The sequence below is a fragment of the Pelodiscus sinensis genome, chromosome 3 (genome assembly GCF_052426305.1).
Source record: "Pelodiscus sinensis isolate ZL-2025 chromosome 3, ASM5242630v1, whole genome shotgun sequence".
Lineage (NCBI taxonomy): Eukaryota > Metazoa > Chordata > Testudines > Trionychidae > Pelodiscus > Pelodiscus sinensis.
Genome location: NC_143054.1, coordinates 2,446,040 through 2,467,258, shown reverse-complemented (window position 1 = coordinate 2,467,258; position 21,219 = coordinate 2,446,040). Strand labels below are relative to the sequence as shown.

At 62.8% G+C, this 21,219-nt stretch overlaps 1 protein-coding gene across 7 annotated transcripts in view; it reads left to right on the top strand.

Moving 5' to 3' along the window:
* The window catches only part of LOC142823440 (cGMP-dependent protein kinase 1-like), a 49,420-nt gene that overhangs the window by 26,007 nt on the left and 2,194 nt on the right, over window positions 1-21,219 (top strand). For 6 of the 7 annotated variants that reach the window (XM_089776960.1, XM_089776954.1, XM_089776955.1 and 3 more), the window contains 6 exons: window positions 467-556; window positions 11,625-11,766; window positions 12,549-12,712; window positions 14,833-14,949; window positions 15,086-15,148; window positions 21,024-21,099. In XM_089776960.1, coding sequence (XP_089633086.1) covers window positions 467-556; window positions 11,625-11,766; window positions 12,549-12,712; window positions 14,833-14,949; window positions 15,086-15,148; window positions 21,024-21,099 — 652 coding nt within the window. The remainder of the gene's footprint in view (window positions 1-466; window positions 557-11,624; window positions 11,767-12,548; window positions 12,713-14,832; window positions 14,950-15,085; window positions 15,149-21,023; window positions 21,100-21,219) is intronic. The other variant, XM_089776959.1, reaches the window with a different exon arrangement.

Genomic DNA, 21,219 nt, shown 5'->3' with positions numbered 1-21,219 from the left:
CGGGGCTTTGGGGTGGTTCAGGGGGGCACTGGCAGAGCTGTGGGGTGGTTCAGGGGGGCACTGGCAGCGTCAGTGGGGTGGTTCAGGGGGGCACTGGGGGGCTGTGGGGTGGTTCAGGGGGGCACTGGCAGCGTCAGTGGGGTGGTTCAGGGCGGCACTGGGGGGCTGTGGGGTGGTTCAGGGGGGCACTGGCAGCGTCAGTGGGGTCGTTCAGGGGGGCTCTGGCGGGGTTGTGGGATGGTTCAGGGCGGCACTGGGGGGCTGTGGGGTGGTTCAGGGGGGCACTGGCGGGGCAGTGGGGTGGTTCAGGGGGCACTGGCGGGGCTTTGGGGTGGTTCAGGGGGGCACTGGCAGAGCTGTGGGGTGGTTCAGGGGGGCACTGGCAGCGTCAGTGGGGTGGTTCAGGGGGGCACTGGTGGGGCTGTGGGGTGGTTCAGGGTTAACCACTTTGCACTTTCTGCCCTAGGCTCTTTGGCACCTACAGGGACAACCAGTACGTCTACATGCTACTGGAGTTCTGCCAGGGGGGTGAGCTGTGGACCAAGCTGCGTGAGGTGTACGGAGCCAGGGCGCGGGCAGGGAGGGGCGGCCAGGAGCCGGGTACGGGGCTGTGTGGCAGGCGGCTGGGGGGCAGACATGGGGTGGTGCCGGGGTGGGGTGGGAAGGGATCGAGTTGGTAGGCAGTGTGGGATAGGCTGGGGCAGAGTTGCTGGGCTAGGGGAGGCGGTGTGGGCAGGTGGTGAGGGATAAGCTGTGTGGGTGGGGAAGTGGTGGGGTTGCTGGGGATGGAGGCAGGCTGTGTAGGCAGCAGAGTGGGCAGGACAATGGTGGTGTTCCTGGGAGTGGAAGGATGCGGTGTGGGCGGCGGTGTGGGCGGGACAGTGGTGGTGTTCCTGCGAGTGGAAGGATGCGGCGTGGGCGGCGGTGTGGGTAGGACAGTGGTGGTGTTCCTGGGAGTGGAAGGATGCGGCGTGGGCGGCGGTGTGGGTGGGACAGTGGTGGTGTTCCTGGGAGTGGAAGGATGCGGTGTGGGCGGCGGTGTGGGCGGGACAGTGGTGGTGTTCCTGGGAGTGGAAGGATGCGGCGTGGGCGGCGGTGTGGGTGGGACAGTGGTGGTTTTCCTGGGAGTGGAAGGATGTGGTGTGGGCGGTGGTGTGGGCAGGACATTGGTGGTGTTCCTGGGAGTGGAAGGATGTGGTGTGGGCGGCGGTGTGGGTAGGACAGTGGTGTTGTTCCTGGGAGTGGAAGGATGTGGCGTGGGCGGCGGTGTGGGCGGGACAGTGGTGGTATTCCTGGGAGTGGAAGGATGTGGTGTGGGTGGTGGTGTGGGTGGGACAGTGGTGGTGTTCCTGGGAGTGGAAGGATGCGGTGTGGGTGGTGGTGTGGGCGGAACAGTGGTGGTGTTCCTGGGAGTGGAAGGATGCGGTGTGGGTGGTGGTGTGGGCGGGACAGTGGTGGTGTTCCTGGGAGTGGAAGGATGCGGCGTGGGCTGCGGTGTGGGTAGGACAGTGGTGGTGTTCCTGGGAGTGGAAGGATGCGGTGTGGGCAGCGGTGTGGGCGGGACAGTGGTGGTGTTCCTGGGAGTGGAAGGATGCGGTGTGGGCAGCGGTGTGGGTGGGACAATGGTGGTGTTCCTGGGAGTGGAAGGATGCGGTGTGGGCGGCGGTGTGGGTGGGACAGTGGTGGTGTTCCTGGGAGTGGAAGGATGCGGTGTGGGCAGCGGTGTGGGCGGGACAGTGGTGGGGTTCCTGGGAGTGGAAGGATGCGGTGTGGGCGGCGGTGTGGGTGGGACAGTGGTGGTGTTCCTGGGAGTGGAAGGATGCGGTGTGGGCGGCGGTGTGGGTAGGACAGTGGTGGGGTTCCTGGGAGTGGAAGGATGCGGTGTGGGCGGCGGTGTGGGTGGGACAGTGGTGGGGTTCCTGGGAGTGGAAGGATGCGGTGTGGGCGGCGGTGTGGGCGGGACAATGGTGGTGTTCCTGGGAGTGGAAGGATGCGGTGTGGGCGGCGGTGTGGGCGGGACAGTGGTGGGGTTCCTGGGAGTGGAAGGATGCGGTGTGGGCGGCGGTGTGGGTGGGACAGTGGTGGTGTTCCTGGGAGTGGAAGGATGCGGTGTGGGCGGCGGTGTGGGCGGGACAGTGGTGGGGTTCCTGGGAGTGGAAGGATGCGGTGTGGGCGGCGGTGTGGGCGGGACAGTGGTGGTGTTCCTGGGAGTGGAAGGATGCGGCGTGGGCGGCGGTGTGGGCGGGACAGTGGTGGTGTTCCTGGGAGTGGAAGGATGTGGTGTGGGCAGTGGTGTGGGCGGGATAGTGGTGGTGTTCCTGGGAGTGGAAGGATGCGGTGTGGGCGGCGGTGTGGGCGGGACAATGGTGGTGTTCCTGGGAGTGGAAGGATGCGGTGTGGGCGGCGGTGTGGGCGGGACAATGGTGGTGTTCCTGGGAGTGGAAGGATGCGGTGTGGGCAGCGGTGTGGGCGGGACAGTGGTGGTGTTCCTGGGAGTGGAAGGATGCGGTGTGGGCAGCGGTGTGGGTGGGACAATGGTGGTGTTCCTGGGAGTGGAAGGATGCGGTGTGGGCGGCGGTGTGGGTGGGACAGTGGTGGTGTTCCTGGGAGTGGAAGGATGCGGTGTGGGCAGCGGTGTGGGCGGGACAGTGGTGGGGTTCCTGGGAGTGGAAGGATGCGGTGTGGGCGGCGGTGTGGGTGGGACAGTGGTGGTGTTCCTGGGAGTGGAAGGATGCGGTGTGGGCGGCGGTGTGGGTAGGACAGTGGTGGGGTTCCTGGGAGTGGAAGGATGCGGTGTGGGCGGCGGTGTGGGTGGGACAGTGGTGGGGTTCCTGGGAGTGGAAGGATGCGGTGTGGGCGGCGGTGTGGGCGGGACAATGGTGGTGTTCCTGGGAGTGGAAGGATGCGGTGTGGGCGGCGGTGTGGGCGGGACAGTGGTGGGGTTCCTGGGAGTGGAAGGATGCGGTGTGGGCGGCGGTGTGGGTGGGACAGTGGTGGTGTTCCTGGGAGTGGAAGGATGCGGTGTGGGCGGCGGTGTGGGCGGGATAGTGGTGGGGTTCCTGGGAGTGGAAGGATGTGGTGTGGGCGGCGGTGTGGGTGGGACAGTGGTGGTGTTCCTGGGAGTGGAAGGATGCGGTGTGGGCGGTGGTGTGGGCGGGACAGTGGTGGTGTTCCTGGGAGTGGAAGGATGTGTTGTGGGCAGTGGTGTGGGCGGGACAGTGGTGGTGTTCCTGGGAGTGGAAGGATGTGGTGTGGGCGGCTTTGTGGGTGGGACAGTGGTGGTGTTCCTGGAAGTGGAAGGATGCGGTGTGGGCGGCGGTGTGGGTAGGACAGTGGTGGTGTTCCTGGGAGTGGAAGGATGCGGCGTGGGCGGCGGTGTGGGTGGGACAGTGGTGGTGTTTCTGGGAGTGGAAGGATGCGGTGTGGGCGGCGGTGTGGGCGGGACAATGGTGGTGTTCCTGGGAGTGGAAGGATGCGGTGTGGGCAGCGGTGTGGGCGGGACAGTGGTGGTGTTCCTGGGAGTGGAAGGATGCGGTGTGGGCAGCGGTGTGGGTGGGACAATGGTGGTGTTCCTGGGAGTGGAAGGATGCGGTGTGGGCGGCGGTGTGGGTGGGACAGTGGTGGTGTTCCTGGGAGTGGAAGGATGCGGTGTGGGCAGCGGTGTGGGCGGGACAGTGGTGGGGTTCCTGGGAGTGGAAGGATGCGGTGTGGGCGGCGGTGTGGGTGGGACAGTGGTGGTGTTCCTGGGAGTGGAAGGATGCGGTGTGGGCGGCGGTGTGGGTAGGACAGTGGTGGGGTTCCTGGGAGTGGAAGGATGCGGTGTGGGCGGCGTTGTGGGTGGGACAGTGGTGGGGTTCCTGGGAGTGGAAGGATGCGGTGTGGGCGGCGGTGTGGGCGGGACAATGGTGGTGTTCCTGGGAGTGGAAGGATGCGGTGTGGGCGGCGGTGTGGGCGGGACAGTGGTGGGGTTCCTGGGAGTGGAAGGATGCGGTGTGGGCGGCGGTGTGGGTGGGACAGTGGTGGTGTTCCTGGGAGTGGAAGGATGCGGTGTGGGCGGCGGTGTGGGCGGGACAGTGGTGGGGTTCCTGGGAGTGGAAGGATGCGGTGTGGGCGGCGGTGTGGGCGGGACAGTGGTGGTGTTCCTGGGAGTGGAAGGATGCGGCGTGGGCGGCGGTGTGGGCGGGACAGTGGTGGTGTTCCTGGGAGTGGAAGGATGTGGTGTGGGCAGTGGTGTGGGCGGGATAGTGGTGGTGTTCCTGGGAGTGGAAGGATGCGGTGTGGGCGGCGGTGTGGGCGGGACAATGGTGGTGTTCCTGGGAGTGGAAGGATGCGGTGTGGGCGGCGGTGTGGGCGGGACAATGGTGGTGTTCCTGGGAGTGGAAGGATGCGGTGTGGGCAGCGGTGTGGGCGGGACAGTGGTGGTGTTCCTGGGAGTGGAAGGATGCGGTGTGGGCAGCGGTGTGGGTGGGACAATGGTGGTGTTCCTGGGAGTGGAAGGATGCGGTGTGGGCGGCGGTGTGGGTGGGACAGTGGTGGTGTTCCTGGGAGTGGAAGGATGCGGTGTGGGCAGCGGTGTGGGCGGGACAGTGGTGGGGTTCCTGGGAGTGGAAGGATGCGGTGTGGGCGGCGGTGTGGGTGGGACAGTGGTGGTGTTCCTGGGAGTGGAAGGATGCGGTGTGGGCGGCGGTGTGGGTAGGACAGTGGTGGGGTTCCTGGGAGTGGAAGGATGCGGTGTGGGCGGCGGTGTGGGTGGGACAGTGGTGGGGTTCCTGGGAGTGGAAGGATGCGGTGTGGGCGGCGGTGTGGGCGGGACAATGGTGGTGTTCCTGGGAGTGGAAGGATGCGGTGTGGGCGGCGGTGTGGGCGGGACAGTGGTGGGGTTCCTGGGAGTGGAAGGATGCGGTGTGGGCGGCGGTGTGGGTGGGACAGTGGTGGTGTTCCTGGGAGTGGAAGGATGCGGTGTGGGCGGCGGTGTGGGCGGGATAGTGGTGGGGTTCCTGGGAGTGGAAGGATGCGGCGTGGGCAGCGGTGTGGGCGGGACAGTGGTGGTGTTCCTGGGAGTGGAAGGATGCGGTGTGGGCGGCGGTGTGGGCGGGACAGTGGTGGTGTTCCTGGGAGTGGAAGGATGTGGTGTGGGCAGTGGTGTGGGCGGGATAGTGGTGGTGTTCCTGGGAGTGGAAGGATGCGGTGTGGGCGGCGGTGTGGGCGGGACAATGGTGGTGTTCCTGGGAGTGGAAGGATGCGGTGTGGGCGGCGGTGTGGGCGGGACAATGGTGGTGTTCCTGGGAGTGGAAGGATGCGGTGTGGGCAGCGGTGTGGGCGGGACAGTGGTGGGGTTCCTGGGAGTAGAAGGATGCGGTGTGGGCGGCGGTGTGGGCGGGACAGTGGTGGGGTTCCTGGGAGTGGAAGGATGCGGTGTGGGCAGCGGTGTGGGCGGGACAGTGGTGGGGTTTTGCAGATGGAGGCAGGTGGTGAAGGCAAGTGGCTTGGGAAGGGCTGTGGGGGGCAGTGCAGGCTGGCAGGATTGCCGGGGACAGGAGAGGTGGGGGAGGTGAAGGCATGGGCAGGGCTGAAGTAAGGATGTAAAGGCAGGGGCGGACATAGGGCAGAGCGAATGGGGCGGCCGCCCCAGGCCTCGTGCTTCAAAAAGCCCCGCACATGTGCTGTGGCAAAGGGGGGCCCCACGAAATTATGCTGCCCGGGGCCCCGCAAAACGGTCGTCTGCCCCTGTGTAAAGGACTAATTGTCTGGTCAATATCCCCCCGTGGAATGAGGAGTAACGGTAGTTGGAATCAGGATCTTTAATTCAAACTACCTGCTCCGGGCCACGTGTAGCCGCAGGCACGGAGTTCGGACTAAGGGGGATTTAAAAATGGAGGCGCCCAGGAACATGCAAATGAAGCCCAGGATATTTAAATCCCGGGCTTCATTTGCATCTCCGCTTGCCCTCATTACCCTACCGAGCTCGAACTAACGAGCTAGCGTGGACGTCCCCTGGCTGTGCGCTGCCTGAAGAACTTCCTTTGATTTGTTTTAAACCTGCTGCCCATTAGTTTCATTTGGTGGCCCCTAGTTCTTATATCGTGGGAACTAAGAAATAACTTTTCTGTATTCACCCTCCCCACCCCACTCATGATTTTCTAGACCTCTCGCATAGCCCCCCTCCGTCTCCTCTTTTCCAAGCTGAGAAGTCCCCGTCTCTTTAATCTCTCCTCATATGGGACCTGTTCCAAACCCCTCAGCATATTAGTTGCCCTTCTCTGAACCTTTTCTAAAGCCAGTGTATCTTTTTTGAGATGAGGAGACCACATCTGTACGCAGTATTCCAGACGTGGGCGTTCCATGGATTTATAGAAGGGCAATAAAATATTCTCTGTCTTATTCTCTATCCCTTTTTAATGATTCCCAACATCCTGTTTGCTTTTCTAACTGCCGCTGCCCACTGCATGGACGTCTCCAGAGATCTACCCACAGTGACTCCAAGATCTTTCCTGATTAGTTGTAGCTAAATTACCCCCTATCATATTGTATGTCTAGTTGGGGGTATTTTTTCCAATGTGCATTAATTTAAATTTATCCACATTCAATTTCATTTGCCATTTTGTTGCCCAATCACTTAGGGTACGTCTACACTACCCCACTAGTTCGAACTAGGGGGGTAATGTATGCATACCGCACTTGCTAATGAAGCCCGGGATTTGAATTTCCCGGGCTTCATTAGCATAAAGCCGGCTCCGCCATTTTTAAAAGCCGGCTTGTTCGAACCCCGTGCCGCGCAGCTACACGCGGCACAGGCTAGATAGTTCGAACTATGTAGCCATTCCGATCTATCTGTACACCTCGTTCCACGAGGCGTACAGATAGTTCGGAATAACTACATAGTTTGAACTATCTAGCCCGTGCCGCGTGTAGCCACGTGGCACGGGGTTCGAACAAGCTGGCTTTTAAAAATGGCGGAGCCGGCTTTATGCTAATGAAGCCCGGGAAATTCAAATCCCGGGCTTCATTAGCAAGTGCGGTATGCATACATTACCACCCTAGTTCGAACTAGCGGGGTAGTGTAGACGTACCCTTAGTTGGGTGAGATCTTTGTGAAGTTCTTCACAGTCTGCTTTGGTCTTAACTACCTTGAGCAGTTTTGTATCGTCTGCAAACTTTACCACCTCACTGTTTACCCCTTTCTCCAGATCATTTATGAAGAAGTTGAAGAGGATTGGTCCCAGGACTGACCCTTGGGGGACACCACTCGTTACCCCTCTCCAATCTGAACATTTCCCATTTATTCCTCCCTTTGTCTCCTGTGCAGGGGAAGGGGTACTTCAAAGTGGCAGCGCCACACAGCAGGTTACCCAAGGCTTTTCAAAGGGACAGCGGCTGCTCAGCTGTCCGCGGATCAGCTGTGCGGTGGCTGCCCCTTTAAAAGGCCGCCTGTGCGCCTTCCAAAGAGGCATTTCCTTGGAATCCAGGATCAGCTGTGGACTCCCCAGCCGACCCCGGGCTCCCTGCAGCGGTCAGGTTGACAATGTAGCTGGGAGAGTTGAACGTGTCCGGAGTGAGAGATCCTGAGGCGGGTAGGAGTGTGGATAGTTTACTGTCCCCTTTCTTCTGACGGGAGCTGAAGGGATCCTTGTGGGTGGTTGGTGGAATTGTAGTAAAGTCTGGAGAAGGGGAAGTGTGTGCGGGAACCTTGGGTTTTATGAGAGTTTCTAATGCTGAGAGCTGCTCCTTTGCTTTTCTTCCGTTTGTTGCCTACGGCCCTGATAAGCATTCTCTACAACCCTGAGTTTCTTTGCCAGAGTGTGGCATAATCTCTGGCTGCAGTCTGTGGGATACGTAGGGTGCAGCGGGTGTCCGCCCTCAGTCCCTTAGGTCCAATGTTCATCTGTTTGCACTTGGAAAGGAAGACGATGTCTGTCTGGATCGGTGTGAGGTTCTCCGTGTAGTTTCAGACCAATTCCACAAGCCAAATGCACAGAGAAGGGTTGGAACTTCACTTCGTCACAGGTTCAATTCTTATGTGAATGGTTTGAATCCCCAGTGAAGGTGCCAATGGTTCTTGATGTCTGTGTGGAATCCGGTGTTGGCCATCTTCCTTTCCTAGTGCAGATGAACGGTTCTGCTCCGCCTCTTGTATCTATTTAGTCTTTGAGATGTTAACTAGACTAATTGTTGTTTTCTAAGTTTTTCCTGTTACAGACTCACTGGGGGTATGTCTACACTACCCCGCTAGTTCGAACTAGGGGGGTAATGTATGCATACCGAACTTGCTAATGAAGCCCGGGATTTGAATTTCCCGGGCTTCATTAGCATAAAGCCGGCGCCGCCATTTTTAAAAGCCGGCTAGTGCGAATCCCGTGCCGCGCGGCTACACGCGGCACGGGCTAGATAGTTCGAACTACGTAGCCATTCCGAACTATCTGTACTCCTCGTTCCACGGGCTGTGGCGGGCTGGCTGGGGTGTGTGGGAGGGGCTATGGTGTGGGTGCTAGGGGGTGGGCGGGGTTGCCGTGTGGCGGGCTGGCTGGGGGGTGTGGGAGGGGCTATGGTGTGGGTGCTAGGGGGTGGGCGGGGTTGCCGTGTGGCGGGCTGGCTGGGTGGTGTGGGAGGGGTTATGGTGTGGGTGCTAGGGGGTGGGCGGGGTTGCCGTGTGGCGGGCTGGCTGGGGGGTGTGGGAGGGGCTATGGTGTGGGTGCTAGGGGGTGGGCGGGGTTGCCGTGTGGCGGGCTGGCTGGAGGGTGTGGGAGGGGCTATGGTGTGGGTGCTAGGGGTGGGCGGGGTTGCCGTGTGGCGGGCTGGCTGGGGGGTGTGGGAGGGGCTATGGTGTGGGTGCTAGGGGGTGGGCGGGGTTGCCGTGTGATGGGCTGGCTGGGGTGTGTGGGAGGGGCTATGGTGTGAGTGCTAGGGGGGGCGGGGTTACCATGTGGCGGGCTGGCTGGATGGTGTGGGAGGGGCTATGGTGTGGGTGCTAGGGGTGGGCGGGGTTGCCGTGTGGCGGGCTGGCTGGGGGGTGTGGGAGGGGCTATGGTGTGGGTGCTAGGGGTGGGCAGGGTTGCCGTGTGGTGGGCTGGCTGGGGGGTGTGGGAGGGGCTATGGTGTGGGTGCTGGGGGGGCGGGGTTGCCGTGTGGCAGGCTGGCTGGATGGTGTGGGAGGGGCTATGGTGTGGGTGCTAGGGGTGGGCGGGGTTGCCGTGTGGCGGGCTGGCTGGAGGGTATGGGAGGGGCTATGGTGTGGGTGCTGGGGTGGGCGGGGTTGCCGTGTGGCGGGCTGGCTGGAGGGCGTGGGAGGGGCTATGGTGTGGGTGCTGGGGTGGGCGGGGTTGCCGTGTGGCGGGCTGGCTGGAGGGCGTGGGAGGGGCTATGGTGTGGGTGCTAGGGGGGCGGGGTTGCCGTGTGGCGGGCTGGCTGGAGGGTGTGGGAGGGGCTATGGTGTGGGTGCTAGGGGTGGGCGGGGTTGCCGTGTGGTGGGCTGGCTGGGGGGTGTGGGAGGGGCTATGGTGTGGGTGCTAGGGGGGGCGGGCTGGCTGGAGGGTGTGGGAGGGGCTATGGTGTGGGTGCTAGGGGTGGGCGGGGTTGCCATGTGGTGGGCTGGCTGGCTGGTGTGGGAGGGGCTATGGTGTGGATGCTGGGGGGGCGGGGTTGCCGTGTGGCAGGCTGGCTGGGGGGTGTGGGAGGGGCTATGGTGTGGGTGCTAGGGTGGGCGGGGTTGCCGTGTGGCGGGCTGGCTGGGGGGTGTGGGAGGGGCTATGGTGTGGGTGCTGGGTGGGCGGGGTTGCCGTGTGGCGGGCTGGCTGGGGGATGTGGGAGGGGCTATGGTGTGGGTGCTAGGGGTGGGCGGGGTTGCCGTGTGGCGGGCTGACTGGGGGGTGTGGGCGGGGCTATGGTGTGGGTGCTGGGTGGGCGGGGTTGCCGTGTGGCGGGCTGGCTGGGGGGTGTGGGAGGGACTATGGTGTGGGTGCTGGGTGGGCGGGGTTGCCATGTGGCGGGCTGGCTGGGGGGTATGGGTGGGGCTATGGTGTGGGTGCTGGGTTGGCGGGGTTGCCGTGTGGCGGGCTGGCTCGATGGTGTGGGAGGGGCTATGGTGTGGGTGCTAGGGGTGGGCGGGGTTGCCGTGTGGCGGGCTGGCTGGGGGGTGTGGGAGGGGCTATGGTGTGGGTGCTGGGAGGGGCGGGGTTGCCGTGTGGTGGGCTGGCTCGATGGTGTGGGAGGGGCTATGGTGTGGGTGCTAGGGTTGGGCGGGGTTGCCGTGTGGCGGGCTGGCTGGGGGGTGTGGGAGGGGCTATGGTGTGGGTGCTAGGGGTGGGCGGGGTTGCCGTGTGGCGGGCTGGCTGGGGGGTGTGGGAGAGGCTATGGTGTGGGTGCTAGGGGTGGGCGGGGTTGCTGTGTGGCGGGCTGGCTGGGGGGTGTGGGAGGGGCTATGGTGTGGGTGCTAGGGGTGGGCGGGGTTGCCGTGTGGTGGGCTGGCTGGGGGGTGTGGGAGGGGCTATGGTGTGGGTGCTAGGGGGGGCGGGCTGGCTGGAGGGTGTGGGAGGGGCTATGGTGTGGGTGCTAGGGGTGGGCGGGGTTGCCATGTGGTGGGCTGGCTGGCTGGTGTGGGAGGGGCTATGGTGTGGATGCTGGGGGGGCGGGGTTGCCGTGTGGCAGGCTGGCTGGGGGGTGTGGGAGGGGCTATGGTGTGGGTGCTAGGGTGGGCGGGGTTGCCGTGTGGCGGGCTGGCTGGGGGGTGTGGGAGGGGCTATGGTGTGGGTGCTGGGTGGGCGGGGTTGCCGTGTGGCGGGCTGGCTGGGGGATGTGGGAGGGGCTATGGTGTGGGTGCTAGGGGTGGGCGGGGTTGCCGTGTGGCGGGCTGACTGGGGGGTGTGGGCGGGGCTATGGTGTGGGTGCTGGGTGGGCGGGGTTGCCGTGTGGCGGGCTGGCTGGGGGGTGTGGGAGGGACTATGGTGTGGGTGCTGGGTGGGCGGGGTTGCCATGTGGCGGGCTGGCTGGGGGGTATGGGTGGGGCTATGGTGTGGGTGCTGGGTTGGCGGGGTTGCCGTGTGGCGGGCTGGCTCGATGGTGTGGGAGGGGCTATGGTGTGGGTGCTAGGGGTGGGCGGGGTTGCCGTGTGGCGGGCTGGCTGGGGGGTGTGGGAGGGGCTATGGTGTGGGTGCTGGGAGGGGCGGGGTTGCCGTGTGGTGGGCTGGCTCGATGGTGTGGGAGGGGCTATGGTGTGGGTGCTAGGGTTGGGCGGGGTTGCCGTGTGGCGGGCTGGCTGGGGGGTGTGGGAGGGGCTATGGTGTGGGTGCTAGGGGTGGGCGGGGTTGCCGTGTGGCGGGCTGGCTGGGGGGTGTGGGAGAGGCTATGGTGTGGGTGCTAGGGGTGGGCGGGGTTGCTGTGTGGCGGGCTGGCTGGGGGGTGTGGGAGGGGCTATGGTGTGGGTGCTAGGGGTGGGCGGGGTTGCTGTGTGGCGGGCTGGCTGGGGGGTGTGGGAGGGGCTATGGTGTGGGTGCTAGGGGTGGGCGGGGTTGCCGTGTGGCGGGCTGGCCGTCGGTGTGGGCGGGACCACAGGGGGGCGCTTGCAGGGCTGTGGGAGGACCGTAGGCCAGGCACCGTGCGGGAGGCGGGCGCTAAGCCGTGGTGCCCCCCAGGCGCTGCTTCGAGGAGGCCGTGGCCGTGTTCTGCGCGGCCTGCGTGGTGGAGGCTCTCGACTACCTGCACGGCAACGGGGTCGTCTACCGGGACCTGAAGCCCGAGAACCTGATGCTGGACACGCAGGGCTACGTCAAGCTGGTACCGGGGCCGGGCCGGGCCTCGCGCAGCCGGGGCGCTGGCAGCTCCGAGCCCGACTCTGCCCCTCTGAGCTGGCTCCGTTCCCCCAGCCCCGTAGGGCCCCGGGCCCCCCAGCCAGGGCAGGGACCCCCTGGTGTCTAGGCCTGGGCTCCAAGTGAGCGTCCGTCGGGGCTGGCTCCAGTGGGCACAGGGAGCGCCTGGCTGAGGGGCGGCAGCATGGTGGGGGCACATGCCAGGTGCTTGCAAACTGGCGCTGGGCCTGGGACTTGCCCTGGCTGCCAGGGGCCTTGGTGGGCCCCACGGGGCCCGGCAGAAGGGAGGGGGTCTCGGTGGGCCCCACAGGGCCCGGCAGAAGGGAGGGGGTCTCGGTGGGCCCCACAGGGCCAGGCAGAGGGGAGGGGGTGTCGGTGGGCCCCACGGGGCCAGGCAGGGCGGAGGGGGTCTTGGTGGGCCCCACGGGGCCAGGCAGGGCGGAGGGGGTCTCGGTGGGCCCCACGGGGCCAGGCAGGGCGGAGGGGGTCTCGGTGGGCCCCACGGGGCCAGGCAGGGCGGAGGGGGTCTCGGTGGGCCCCACGGGACCAAGCAAGGCGGAGGGGGTCTTGGTGGGCCCCACAGGGCCCGGTAGGGAGGAGGGGGTGTCGGTGGGCCCCACGGGGCCCGGCAGAGGGGAGGGGTGTCGGTGGGCCCCACGGGGCCCGGTAGGGAGGAGGGGGTCTCGGTGGGCCCCATGGGGGCCGGCAGGGGGGAGGGGGTCTCGGTGGGCTCACGGCTGCCCCCTGCAGGTGGATTTCGGCTTTGCCAAGGAGCTGGCGCGGGGGGAGAAGACCTACTCGTTCTGCGGCACCCCCGAGTACCTGGCGCCCGAGATCCTGCGTCACGAGGGCCACGACTTCGCTGTCGACTTCTGGATGCTGGGCGTCCTCGTCTTCGAGATGCTGGCGGGACGGTGAGGGGCCTGCGCGCTGGCGTATGCCAGCCTGGGACGCCCGCGGCCCCCCCGGTCAAACCCCTCTGTGCGCCCCCCCGGGCCACCCCCCTCTGTGCGCCCCCGGGTCACCCCCTCTCTGTGCACCCCCCCGGGTCACCCCCTCTCTGTGCGCCCCCGGGCCACCCCCCTCTGTGCGCCCCCGGGTCACCCCCCTCTGTGCGCCCCCGGGTCACCCCCTCTCTGTGCGCCCCCCAGGCCACCCCCTCTCTGTGCGTCCCCCCGGGTCACCCCCTCTCTGTGCGCCCCCCGGGTCACCCCCTCTGTGCGCCCCCCGGGTCACCCCCTCTCTGTGCGCCCCCCCAGGCCACCCCCCTCTGTGCGCCCCCGGGTCACCCCCTCTCTGTGCGCCCCCCAGGCCACCCCCTCTCTGTGCGTCCCCCCGGGTCACCCCCTCTCTGTGCGCCCCCCGGGTCACCCCCTCTGTGCGCCCCCCGGGTCACCCCCTCTCTGTGCGCCCCCCCAGGCCACCCCCCTCTGTGCGCCCCCCCGGTCACCCCCTCTCTGTGCGCCCCCCCAGGCCACCCCCCTCTGTGCGCCCCCCCGGGTCATCCCCCTCTCTGTGCGCCCCCCAGGCCACCCCCTCTCTGTGCGCCCCCCCGGGTCATCCCCTCTCTGTGTGCCCCCCCGGTTGGCCCCCATCTGTGTCTGTGGCCCCGCGGTTTGGCCCCCATCTTTGTCTGCACCCCCCCCCAGGTCGGCCCCCCCTCTGTATCTGCGCCCCCCGGCTCGGCTCCCCTCTGTGTGTGCCCCCCCGGGTTGTTCCCCCCAGGTCTGTGCCCCTCCAGGTCAGCCCCCCTCTGTGTCTGCGCCCCACAGGAGTGGCCCCGTCTCTGTGGGGCCCGCCGTGCCCCCCATGTCACCCGCTGCCCAACAAGTTTTGGATGCCCCACAGGGGTTCACCCATCTGTGCCCACCTGAGTTTTGGGGGGGTCAGTTCTCCAGCAGTGGCCAATGTGGGGTTGGGAGAAGAGGGGGACTCCCAGAGAGGCCCGTGGGGAGGGGCAGTAGGTGGGGCTCCCAGAGGGGCCATGGGGAGGGGTAGTATGGGGTGTGTGCCAGGAACTCGGGGTCCCCCCCCCGATCCTGCACCCCCGGAGCAGCCAGAACAGGCTCCGCCGGCCAGTAGAACAGGGGGGTTCTTGCCCCTCCGGGACAGCCCAGCACAGACGGGACGGGGCTGCAGGAGTCAGGCCAGGACCCCTTGGGGTGGGTCCCTGGGCCCCTAGATCCCAGCCCCCTCCCTAGGCTGGTCCCTGCATGAATCCAGCCCCAGACTGCCCCTCCCCCAACCCTCCCTTCCCTTAACCGGTCGGACCGGTTCGGTCGCTGTCCTGGGGCCCTCAAGGCGCCCCCCCCTCCCGCCGGGCTGTGTTGACAGACACAGGCCAGTAGGGGTCACCCATGGCCCAAGCCCAGCGACCAGCAGGGTACTGACACTGCAGCACAGGGGGCTCCCGGAGGGGCCGTGGGGTGGGGGTCGTGGGGGGGAAGTGGGGGCTCCCGGAGGGGCCGTGGGGGAGGGGCCGTGGGGGGGGTTCCCAGGGGGGCGGTGGGGGGTTCCCGGAGGGGCCGTGGGGGGGCAGAGGGGGGTTCCCGGAGGAGCCGTGGGGGGGAAGTAGGGGCTCCCGGAGGGGCCGTGGGGGGGGTTCCCAGGGGGGCAGAGGGGGGTTCCCGGAGGGGCCGTGGGGAGGGTCGTGGGGGGGTTCCCAGGGGGGCGGTGGGGGGTTCCCGGAGGGGCCGTGGGGGGGGACCGTGGGGGGGTTCCCGGAGGGGCGGTGGGGGGGCAGAGGGGGGTTCCCGGAGGGGCGGTGGGGGGGCAGAGGGGGGTTCCCGGAGGGGCCGTGGGGGGGGACCGTGGGGGGGTTCCCGGAGGGGCGGTGGGGGGGCAGAGGGGGGTTCCCGGAGGGGCCGTGGGGGAAGTGGGGGGTTCCCGGAGGGGCGGTGGGGGGGCAGAGGGGGGTTCCCGGAGGGGCCGTGGGGGGGCAGAGGGGGGTTCCCGGAGGGGCGGTGGGGGGCAGAGGGGGGTTCCCGGAGGGGCCGTGGGGGGTGCAGTAGTGGACTCTCTTCCGTCTCGCCAGGCCCCCGTTCCACGGCGCGGAGCCCCAGCTGATCTACAGCAAGATCCTGGGGGGGGCGCTCTGCTTCCCCGCCCCCCTGAGCGAGGCCGCCTGCGCCCTGGTCTCCAAGCTGTGCAGGTGGGTGGGCCGGGCGGAGGGGCCCCGGCCAGCTCCCGAGGGAGGAGGAGACCCCCCCCCCCGGCCCCGCTAGCGCCGTGGGCGCTGCCACCCCACCCTGCCGGGGGGGCACTGACCCCGCTTTCTGCCCCTGCAGGCGCCGGCCGGGGCAGCGCCTGGGGAACACCAGCAGCGGGATCCGCGGCATCAGAAAGCACCGGTAGGGGAGCCGGGGACCCCTCCCCGCCGGCGCCCCCCCGCTACTCCCCAGCGCCCCCTGCTGCCCCCCCGCTGTCCCCCAGCGCCCCCTGCTGCCCCCCCGCTGCTCCCCCAGCGCCCCCTGCTGCTCCCCCGGCGCCCCCTGCTGCCCCCCGTCCTGCTCCCCCGCTGTCCCCTGCTGCCTCCCCGTCCTGCTCCCCCGCTGCCCCCTGCTGGCCCCCCCCTGCTCTCCCTGCACTCACTGCTGGGCCCCCACTCTGCTCCCCCAGCGCCCCCTGCTGCCCCCCGTCCTGCTCCCCTGCTGCCCCCCCGCCCTGTTCCCCCGCTGCCCCCTGCTGGCCCCCCCCTGCTCCCCCTGCACTCACTGCTGGGCCCCCACTCTGCTCCCCCAGCGCCCCTTGCTGCCCCCCCGCCCTGTTCCCCCGCTGCCCCCTGCTGGCCCCCCCCTGCTCCCCCTGCACTCACTGCTGGGCCCCCACTCTGCTCCCCCGGTACCCCCTGCTGCCCCCCTGCTCTGCTCCCCCAGAACCTCCTGCTGGGCCCTCACCCTGCTCCCCCGGCGCCCCCTGCTAGCCCCCCCGCCCTGCTCTCCCGGTGCCCCCTGCTGGCTCTGCCCCCCCCCGCCCTGCTCCCCAGCGCCCCCTGCTGGCTCTCATAGACTCATAGACTCATAGACTTTAAGGTCAGAAGGGACCATTATGATCATCTAGTCTGACCCCCTGCACCGTGCAGGCCACAGAATCTCGCCCACCCCTCTTAGAATAATCCTCTCACCTATGTCTCAGATATTGAAGCCTTCCAATACTTTGAAGGCCCCAACATGCAGAGAATCCTCCAGCTGTGATCTGTGCCCAATGCTACAGAGGAAGGCGAAAAACCTCCAGGGCCTCTGCCAATCTACCCTGGAGGAAAATTCCTTCCTGACCCCAAATATGGCGATCAGCTAAACCCTGAGCATGTGGGCAAGACTCACCAGCCAGACACCCAGAAAGTTCCCTATAGCAACTCCTATCATCCCTCCATTGACCTATTTCCAACTGGAAATGAATGGTCAATTAGTTACCAAGATCATGTTATTTCATCCAACCATCCCCTTATCATAGAATCAGAACTGGAAGAGACCTCAGAAGGTCGTCAAGTCCAGCCCTCCGCTCTAGGCAGGACCAATCCCATCTAAATCAACCCGGCCAGGGCTTTGTCAAGCCGAGACTTAAACACCGCTAGGGATGGAGACTCCACTACTTCCCTAGGTAACCCATTCCAATGCTTCACTACCCTCCTAGTAAAATAGTTTTTCCTAATATCCAATCTGGACCTCTCCCACCACAACTTGAGACCATTGCTCCTTGTTCTGCCATCTGTCACTACTGAGAACAGCCTCTCTCCATCCTCTTTGGAACCTCCCTTCAGGAAGTTGAAGGCTGCTATCAAGTCCCCCCTCACTCTTCGCTTCTGCAGACTAAACAGACCCAAGTCCCTCAGCCTCTCCTCATAGGTCATATGCTCCAGCCCCCTAATCATTTTGGTTGCCCTCCGCTGGACCCTCTCCAATGCGTCCGCATCCTTTTTGTAGTGGGGGGCCCAGAACTGGACACAGTACTCCAGATGTGGCCTCACCAAAGCCGAATAAAGGGGAATAATGACATCTCTGGATCTGCTGGCAATGCTCCTCTTAATGCATCCTAATATGCCATTAGCCTTCTTGGCTACAAGGGCACACTGTTGACTCATATCTAGCTTCTCATCCACTGTAACCCCCAGGTCCTTTTCTGCAGAACTACTACTTAACTGGTTGGTCCCCAGCCTGTAACTATGCTTGGGATTCTTCCGTCCCAAGTGCAGGACTCTACACTTGTCTTTGTTGAATCTCATGAGATTTCTAGTGGCCCAATCCTCCAATTTGTCCAAGTCACTCTGGACCCTATCTCTGCCCTTAAGCGTATCTACCTCTCCCCCTAGCTTAGTGTCATCTGCAAACTTGCTGAGGGTGCAATCTATCCCCTCATCCAGGTCATTAATAAAGATATTGAACAAAACCGGTCCTAGAACCGAACCTTGGGGCACTCCACTAGAAACCGACCTCCATCCTGACATTGAACCGTTGATCACTACCCGCTGGGCCCGGCCTTCTAGCCATCTTTCTATCCATCTTACCGTCCATTTATCCAATCCGCATTCCCTTAACTTGCTGGCAAGAATATTGTGGGAGACCGTATCAAAAGCCTTGCTAAAGTCAAGGTATATAACATCCACTGACTTTCCCATGTCCACTGAGCCAGTTACCTCATCATAGAAGCTAATCAGATTGGTCAAGCACAACTTGCCCTTTGTGAATCCATGCTGACTATTCCTGATCACTTTCCTCTCATTCAAGTGTCTCAAAATGGATTCCTTTATGATCCCTTCCATGATTTTTCCAGGAACCGAGGTAAGACTGACCGGCCTATAGTTCCCTGGATCGTCCTTCTTCCCTTTTTTGAAGATGGGCACTACATTTGCCTTTTTCCAATCATCCGGGATTTCGCCCGATCTCCACGACTTTTCAAAGATAATGGCCAAAGGCTCCTCAATGACATTTGCCAACTCCTTCAGTACCCTTGGGTGCATTAAGTCTGGACCCATGGATTTGTGTACGTTTAGTTTTTCTAAATAGTTCCTAACCTGTTCTTTACCCACCAAGGGCTGTCCATCTTCTTCCCATCTTGCGTCGCTTAGCACAGAAGTCCAGGAGCCGACCTTGTCCGTGAATACAGAGGCAAAGAAAGCATTGAGTACTTCAGCTTTCCCCACATCCTCTGTCACTAGGTTACCTCCTTCATCCATTAGGGACTGCACACCCTCTCTGATCACCTTCTTCTTGTTGACATGCCTGTAGAAACCTTTCTTGTTATCCTTCACATCCTTAGCCAGTCGCAACTCCATTTGCGCTTTTGCCTTCCTGATAACCCCCCGGCATTCTCGAACTATACATTTAAGCTCCTCCCTAGTCATTTGTCCAAGTTTCCACTTTCTGTAAGCTTCCTTTTTGTGCTTAAGTACACCAAGGATTTCCCCTGTAAGCCAATCCGGTCTCCTACCAGGTTTGCCTCTCTTGCTACGCGTCGGGATGGTTTCTTTCTGTGCCTTCAATAAGGCTTCTTTAAAATACTGCCAGCTGTCCTGGACTCCTTTCCCCTTCATGTTAACATCCCAGGGGATTCTTTCCATCAGATCTCTGAGGGAGTCAAAATCTGCTTTTTTGAAGTCCAGGGTGTGTATTTTACTACTCTCTTTCCTTCCTTTGGTCAGGATCCTGAAATCTACCATCTCATGATCACTGCTTCCCAGGTTGTCACCCACCTCTACGTCCCCTATTAGTTCCTCCCTGTTTGTGAGGAGAAGATCAAGCTGTGCACGGCCCCTGGTCGGATCCTTCAGCACTTGTACCAAGAAGTTATCCCCAACATTCTCCAAAAACTTCCTGGATTGCCTGTGTACTGCCGTATTGGTTTCCCAACAGATGTCAGGGTGATTAAAGTCCCCCATGAGAACCAGGGCCTGCGATCTGGAAGCTTCGCTCAGTTGTTCGAAGAAAGCCTCATCTACCTCATCCACCTGGTTCGGTGGCCTGTAGCAGACACCAACCACAACATCACTGCTGTTTGCTCCTTTAAACCTGACCCATAGACTTTCAACAAGTTTTTCTCCCTCTTTATACTGGAGTTCAGAGCAATCATAGTGCTCTCTTACATATAGTGCAACTCCTCCTCCTTTTCTCCCCTGCCTATTCTTCCTGAACAATCTATACCCTTCCATGACAGCGCTCCAGTCATGCGAGTCATCCCACCAAGTCTCTGTTATCCCAATTAAATCATATTTCTTGGCCTGGGCCAGGGCCTCCAGTTCTTCCTGCTTGTTGCCCAGGCTTCTCGCATTAGTGTACAAACACTTCAGGTAACCAGTTGATTGCACTATCTTCTCCATTCGAAACTGGGGTCCTCCTTTCTCGCTCCTTGCTCTATGCATTTCTTCCCGGTATCTGACTTTCCCACTCCCCTCAGGGTTTTGGTCACCGTCCCCCGACGAACCTAGTTTAAAGCCCTCCTCACTAGGTTCGCAAGCCTGCCCGCGAAGATGCTCCTTCCTCTCTTCGTTAGGTGGATCCCATCTCTTCCTAACAATCCTTCCGCCCGGAACAGAGTCCCATGGTCGAAGAAACCAAAGCCCTCTCTGCGACACCACCTGCGCAACCACGCATTTACGTCCTCAATTCGACGATCCCTGCCCAGTCCTTTCCCTTCAACAGGGAGGATGGACGAGAACACCACTTGCGCTCCAAAGTCTTGGATCCTTCTTCCCAGTGCTACATAATCCGCAGCAACCCGCTCAAGGTCATTCTTGGCCGTATCATTCGTTCCTACATGGAGAAGCAGGAAGGGGTAGCGATCTGAAGGTTTGATCAGCTTGCTAAGCCTCTCAGTGACATCCCGAATGCGAGCTCCCGGTAAGCAGCACACCTCTCGAGATTCCAGGTCCGGACGGCAGAGGGATGGCTCAGTCCCTCTTAGGAGGGAGTCCCCGACCACCACCACCCGTCGTTTCCTTTTGGGGGTGGTGGCCGTGGAACCCCCATCCCTAGGACTACGCATCCCATGCCTTTCAGTAGATGGTGCTCCCTTCTGGTTTCTACCTTGTGAGGTCCCTTCCAGAGCATTCAGCACTGCAGAGCCTGTGGAGAGAGCTTGAAAGCGATTGCTTACCTCTATAGCATCGGGGGATTCCCGTGCTGGCCTGTTTCCCCTTCTAGAAGTTACATGCTGCCAGTTCTCCTCTTGGTCGCGTACTGCCCTCACTGGCTCCTCTGCCTGCTGTGCTTGAAGGATCAATTGCTGCCTTCTATCGAGGAAGTCTTCATCCTCTCTGATCAAGCGTAAGGTCGACACTTGGGCCTCCAGTCCTCTAATTTTTTCTTCCAAAATCTCGACCAGCTTGCACTTGGTGCAGATGAAATCCGTTCTTTCTTCCGGGAGGAAGACAAACATGGCACACGCCGTGCAGGTAACAACAGCAGCAGACGCTTCATCAACCATCGCTGCTGTCCTGGAGAAGGGATTTAAAAAGAAAGGCAAGAGAACCTCCCGCCCTTCCCAACTCCCTCTCAAAACTCCCTGTTAGCAATCACCTGTTCGCAAGCTCCTTGGTCGCTTGCCCACTGCCTTATAAAGCCCCTCCCCCTACCAAGGCTCAGCCAATCAGCAGAGGCTTCTACAATTCAAACTTTAATTAGAAGCCAACAGTTTCCACCTGCCAATCACAGCCCCTACCAATCACAGCACAAACTCTATCAAGGGGAGGGGGGAAAAGGGAAAAAAAAAAAAAAAAAAAAAAAAAAAAACCTCACTCTCAAACACAGGGGAAAATAAATAAATAAATAAACAAACAAACAAGAACACACACAACCCTCACTCACAACACAAGCTCAGCATACAGCAAGAAGCCCCAAGCACAACACCCACTTCTCCCAAACTCCTGTATCTACTTGTCCTCTACCTGGAGAACTCCCCCTCTAAAGCCTCACTCAAACAGGGGGGGAGGGAGGAAAGGGAAAAAAAAAAAAAAACCCACAAACCACCACACACCAAACACAAGCTCTGCACACACTGAGAAAGCCCCAATAACAAAACACACTTCCCTCAAGAGTCCTGTATCTGCTTCTCCTTCACCTGGAGAACTCCCTCTCAAAACTCCCTGTTAGCAATCACCTGTTCGCCAGGCTCTGCCCCCCCCCCTGCTCCCCAGCGCCCCCTGCTGGCTCTGCCCCCCCTGCCCTGCTGGGAGAAGTGTGCCAGGCCCGGGCCTCAGCCCTGCAGCCCCACTGCCACTGCGCTTGGTTCCAGGTGGTTTGGCTCGGTGCAGTGGAAGCGGCTGGCCCTGCGGCAGATCCAGGCCCCCACGCTGGCGCTGGTGAAGCAGGTGAGGGGTGTGGGGGGAGGGGCAGGTCTGTGGGGGGGGGACCCGCTGAGTCCTTGGAGCAGGCTGGGAGGGGGGCTGCCATGAGCTGCCCTATGGGGCGTTGCATTTCCCAGCATGCCC